The following is a 5,781-nucleotide window of genomic DNA, read 5'->3' as shown; positions in this document are numbered from 1 at the left end:
CGCCGCACCGCCGTGCCGCCGCGTCGCACTGCCGCAATGGTTTGCCCAACCGCAGCTGGCTGCCCCGCCGCGCCACCGCGCCGCCCCGTTACATTGCCGCAATGCACCGCTGCAACGCATCGCCACGACGCACCGCCGCATCTCTACCATCTTCTTCGGGCCCCTATTTATAGGCTCAAAAAGTGCCTTGGCCAATAAATGCACATTAAAATAGAAATTTAAAAAGAAGTGCAAGTATTAAATGCTCATAACTAATAATGAATAAAATTTTTTTATATTCTTAAAAAAAAATCTTTTCAATTTTTATTCCTTCTCTTTTGCCCTTTCAAATTCCTTAATCTCTTCAAATTCCTTTATAAAATATTATTTATTCTATTTTAAGCGGGATTCAAATACCCCCTCTCTCACATAAAACAAAAGATACTAACCAACTTAGCTGAGTTCAACTTTCTATTTATATAAGAATAAAAGTTATTCTTAACTAAGTAAGATATACATATTCTTATATATAAATACTCTGGAAATTTATATTTTCGGACGATAAAAAGGGTCTCGCTCAAAAAGATGGGGGCAACTCATACACCACCAACAATGTTTTATCTTCCAACACGAGTCTCGAGGCATGACATGAATCTCAAGACTATATTTTAAGCAAGAAATCTTTAAATCTTAATAAAAAGTCATCCAAAGCTCCGATTTCAACAAACTCATAGTCAGGTTCGATGAGATGAATCTAATGTTATGAAAATTAGTCTAATCTAAGTCAAATCAAGCTAAGATCAAGTCATTAAATCACCCTTGGAAGATTTCTGGACACATTTGGGAGGTCAAATAGATGTCGGCACCAGCAAGTTTATACTCGAATTGAGTGGCTCGACAAAACAAATCCAACGAGACCAAGATCACTCAATTCCGGCATCGTTAAGACACTCAAATATCCGTTAAACGCGACATGATCGGAGGAAATTTTTTGGACCGTCCGATCAGAGTGATTAATATTTCTGCATTAATTGCACCCATAATACTATAAATAGAGCCCCACCCATCACATGAGGGAGGGGACTTGAGACTTCAGAGAGAACTGGAAGCTTTGAGAAGGAGTTGAAGTTCAACAACATCTCGACTGTCGTCGACTATCGCCAGCCATCGTCAACACTCGTCGATCGTCGTCAACCACCGCTGACCAAATGCCGTCGGTCAACGTTGTAACTTGGAAATCTACTAACCTCTCCCGTCTGTGGGACAAGAGCTTACCACTACGATCAATGTGCTAACAACCAACACGATCATCATCTCATGCAGATCCCGACTTTGGCACCAGCGGCCTACGAAAGTTATCAATATTCCCCACAACGACCTACGTGGCCATTAGTTCATGCAGCTCCTAACTCTGGCCCCCGCGGTCTATGGACGTCTTTAATACTCGACAAGTACAGTCTACGTGATTCACAGTTCCCGTAATTGCTTATTATGAATTCTCTGGCCAATCAACGCTTTTGGAGCAACCATCTACAATACTCACGATGGACTATTACCTCCACAACAATCAACATGACTCTTGTAACCTGTTGTTATAAAGAACAACAACCAGATTATAGTTTTACAACTTTGTAAGTTTATCTTCCCTAATTTAGGAGAGGAATGTACTTGTGTACTCATCATTCATAGTGGACTATTTTAACTTGGTTAGACCCCGTGGTTTTTCCCCCTTTTAATGGTTTTCCACGTAAAAAGTTGAGGTGTCTCCTCATGCTTACTTATTTCTTTTTCTTTTATCTATGTCTATTGAATTCTCATGTAACGCTAAGAAAATAATCCATTACTCTACCCAGCGATTTCTCTGGCACGCATCACTTCTATATAGTTCAATTTTATTCTATCTCATATTCTCCCTTAAGAGAAATTGATCATTTTGTTGAATCCTTTGAGTGAATTTCATTGTAATTTCAATTAATGGGCTTAAATTTTTTTTAGCAAATAGTTACACGTTTACAAAAACATTCTTATTAGTCCTTCAAATTCGCTACAATTGAACATAATGTAGTTGCCAAATAATTCTCCGCAAAATGACAAGCAAATGCGTATGTGACCAACACTGCCGCAATGGTTTGCCCAACCGCAGCTGGCTGCCCCGCCGCGCCACCGCGCCGCCCCGTTACATTGCCGCAATGCACCGCTGCAACGCATCGCCACGACGCACCGCCGCATCTCTACCATCTTCTTCGGGCCCCTATTTATAGGCTCAAAAAGTGCCTTGGCCAATAAATGCACATTAAAATAGAAATTTAAAAAGAAGTGCAAGTATTAAATGCTCATAACTAATAATGAATAAAATTTTTTTATATTCTTAAAAAAAAATCTTTTCAATTTTTATTCCTTCTCTTTTGCCCTTTCAAATTCCTTAATCTCTTCAAATTCCTTTATAAAATATTATTTATTCTATTTTAAGCGGGATTCAAATACCCCCTCTCTCACATAAAACAAAAGATACTAACCAACTTAGCTGAGTTCAACTTTCTATTTATATAAGAATAAAAGTTATTCTTAACTAAGTAAGATATACATATTCTTATATATAAATACTCTGGAAATTTATATTTTCGGACGATAAAAAGGGTCTCGCTCAAAAAGATGGGGGCAACTCATACACCACCAACAATGTTTTATCTTCCAACACGAGTCTCGAGGCATGACATGAATCTCAAGACTATATTTTAAGCAAGAAATCTTTAAATCTTAATAAAAAGTCATCCAAAGCTCCGATTTCAACAAACTCATAGTCAGGTTCGATGAGATGAATCTAATGTTATGAAAATTAGTCTAATCTAAGTCAAATCAAGCTAAGATCAAGTCATTAAATCACCCTTGGAAGATTTCTGGACACATTTGGGAGGTCAAATAGATGTCGGCACCAGCAAGTTTATACTCGAATTGAGTGGCTCGACAAAACAAATCCAACGAGACCAAGATCACTCAATTCCGGCATCGTTAAGACACTCAAATATCCGTTAAACGCGACATGATCGGAGGAAATTTTTTGGACCGTCCGATCAGAGTGATTAATATTTCTGCATTAATTGCACCCATAATACTATAAATAGAGCCCCACCCATCACATGAGGGAGGGGACTTGAGACTTCAGAGAGAACTGGAAGCTTTGAGAAGGAGTTGAAGTTCAACAACATCTCGACTGTCGTCGACTATCGCCAGCCATCGTCAACACTCGTCGATCGTCGTCAACCACCGCTGACCAAATGCCGTCGGTCAACGTTGTAACTTGGAAATCTACTAACCTCTCCCGTCTGTGGGACAAGAGCTTACCACTACGATCAATGTGCTAACAACCAACACGATCATCATCTCATGCAGATCCCGACTTTGGCACCAGCGGCCTACGAAAGTTATCAATATTCCCCACAACGACCTACGTGGCCATTAGTTCATGCAGCTCCTAACTCTGGCCCCCGCGGTCTATGGACGTCTTTAATACTCGACAAGTACAGTCTACGTGATTCACAGTTCCCGTAATTGCTTATTATGAATTCTCTGGCCAATCAACGCTTTTGGAGCAACCATCTACAATACTCACGATGGACTATTACCTCCACAACAATCAACATGACTCTTGTAACCTGTTGTTATAAAGAACAACAACCAGATTATAGTTTTACAACTTTGTAAGTTTATCTTCCCTAATTTAGGAGAGGAATGTACTTGTGTACTCATCATTCATAGTGGACTATTTTAACTTGGTTAGACCCCGTGGTTTTTCCCCCTTTTAATGGTTTTCCACGTAAAAAGTTGAGGTGTCTCCTCATGCTTACTTATTTCTTTTTCTTTTATCTATGTCTATTGAATTCTCATGTAACGCTAAGAAAATAATCCATTACTCTACCCAGCGATTTCTCTGGCACGCATCACTTCTATATAGTTCAATTTTATTCTATCTCATATTCTCCCTTAAGAGAAATTGATCATTTTGTTGAATCCTTTGAGTGAATTTCATTGTAATTTCAATTAATGGGCTTAAATTTTTTTTAGCAAATAGTTACACGTTTACAAAAACATTCTTATTAGTCCTTCAAATTCGCTACAATTGAACATAATGTAGTTGCCAAATAATTCTCCGCAAAATGACAAGCAAATGCGTATGTGACCAACACGTCTTTCTTTTTGTCAAATGCAGCTATGGTTTGCACTAAGCAAGACAATGGCAGAGAAGGCAGCATGGAGAGCTGCTCGCGGAAGGAATCTGAAGATGGTGACAGTATGTCCGGCCCTTCTTACTGGCCCCGGCTTTCGCCGCCGGAATTCCACAGCATCCATTGCTTACCTCAAAGGTAAATGCTCTTTAACTCGACCAAAAACAATGTATCCGTTGAACCAATTTTTTCTTCTCCTTGTGTAATTCTTCTTGGATGCGGCATAATCCACGCTCACCGTATATTTTTAGTATCACATATTGCTTCAACTACAATTTGTAGGAGCTCAAGAGCTATTCACTGATAGAACGTTAGCAACAGTGGATGTCAACAAGGCTGCAGATGCACACATATGCATCTATGAGGCCATGGGTAGAGGTGCGGCTTGCGGCCGCTACTTGTGCTTCGACCATGTCATTCAGAGAGTCGAAGAAGTTGTTGAGTTGGAACGGCAGCTTGGGCTCCCGAGCAGGATATCTTTAACCACAGTTGATGTTGGTGCTGACCATCCGAGTTGGATTGAGCTTAGTAGAGGGAAACTTTCAAGGTTGATGTCTTCAATGAGAAGGTGCATATATTATAATTATATTTTCTGAATTGTCCTCTATAAGGTGAGACTATGAGGAGTTTGATATGATTCATGTGTTTGATGTTCCATTAGATGTATGAGTGTGATGCTTATCATGCTGAAGGGAAATAATTTGCATGAGAAATTAGAGTGGCTGACTGGTTGTACAGAGTAAAACTATTAAGTAAAGCCAGAGATTCAGTTTGGAATAGGAAAATGAAGAAATCTTTTTATTTAACGTAATATCATTCATGAATTATATAAAGAGATAGATGCAAACCCAGCTGCTTAATTGGAAGTATTATCTTGCTGAATTGAATGGGTTGAAACGGATGAATTTGTTTATTGAAAATTTTCTTTGTTCTCTTTTTAAGTTATTTATCTCATCTTATGATATTTGTTGTTTCTCATGTTTTCCTCTTCTATTCTTTAGTTTTTTTTTTTTTTAGTGAGGTTGTGCTTGGGTTTTCAAAAAGGCTGGGATGTATTCTTGTATTGTAAACCATGATTTCAACTTCAACGTTAGATATCAAATCTTGTCTCCTCTCGCATGAATGTAAACTTCTTAGAAATTGGCCACACATATTTTTGGGCCCTCTTTTATAGTTACTTTATCATGTATTGCACTTTCTCCTAAGTTGATGTTTCTATTTCAAGAAGTTGGGCACGCTCTTTTTTAAATCACTAGCACTTAAACAAAAGTTTATGTTAAATACAATTAGCATGAAGTTTGAGAATCCGAAGTTTGGATAGATAAAAGAGTTTTAAGCTTTGGAGAATCATGATATGAGATTTCATAGTTCAATAATGACTTGAGAATGTATTCATAGAGTATTTCAAGCATGGATTATCCAAAACAACCAACGGGACATCAGAATTGGGTTCCTTCATCTCATTTTTAACCTTAGTTTTCAATGAGGTATACATTAGCAACTAGATGGCCCTCTATGTAATCTCATTTGCCTGAATTAAAATTTCATTTACACCAAAACGTAGGCAGTCCTCTGCTTA

General features: G+C 38.4%; 1 protein-coding gene across 2 annotated transcripts in view; it reads left to right on the top strand.

The window, feature by feature from the left end:
- Positions 1-5,098, top strand: part of LOC110037256 (cinnamoyl-CoA reductase-like SNL6) — a 17,348-nt gene extending 12,250 nt beyond the window's left edge. For both annotated transcript variants that reach the window (XM_020741854.1, XM_020741855.1), the window contains 2 exons: positions 4,187-4,340; positions 4,485-5,098. In XM_020741854.1, the coding sequence (XP_020597513.1) occupies positions 4,187-4,340; positions 4,485-4,798 (468 nt within the window). In that variant the 3' untranslated portion in view covers positions 4,799-5,098. The remainder of the gene's footprint in view (positions 1-4,186; positions 4,341-4,484) is intronic.
- Positions 5,099-5,781: the final 683 nt, after the last annotated feature.

Source organism: Phalaenopsis equestris, unplaced genomic scaffold (assembly GCF_001263595.1).
Source record: "Phalaenopsis equestris unplaced genomic scaffold, ASM126359v1 Scaffold217497, whole genome shotgun sequence".
NCBI classification, from domain to species: domain Eukaryota; kingdom Viridiplantae; phylum Streptophyta; class Magnoliopsida; order Asparagales; family Orchidaceae; genus Phalaenopsis; species Phalaenopsis equestris.
The sequence above is the reverse complement of the archived record's forward strand: the minus strand, read 5'-3'. Positions and strand labels throughout refer to the sequence as shown.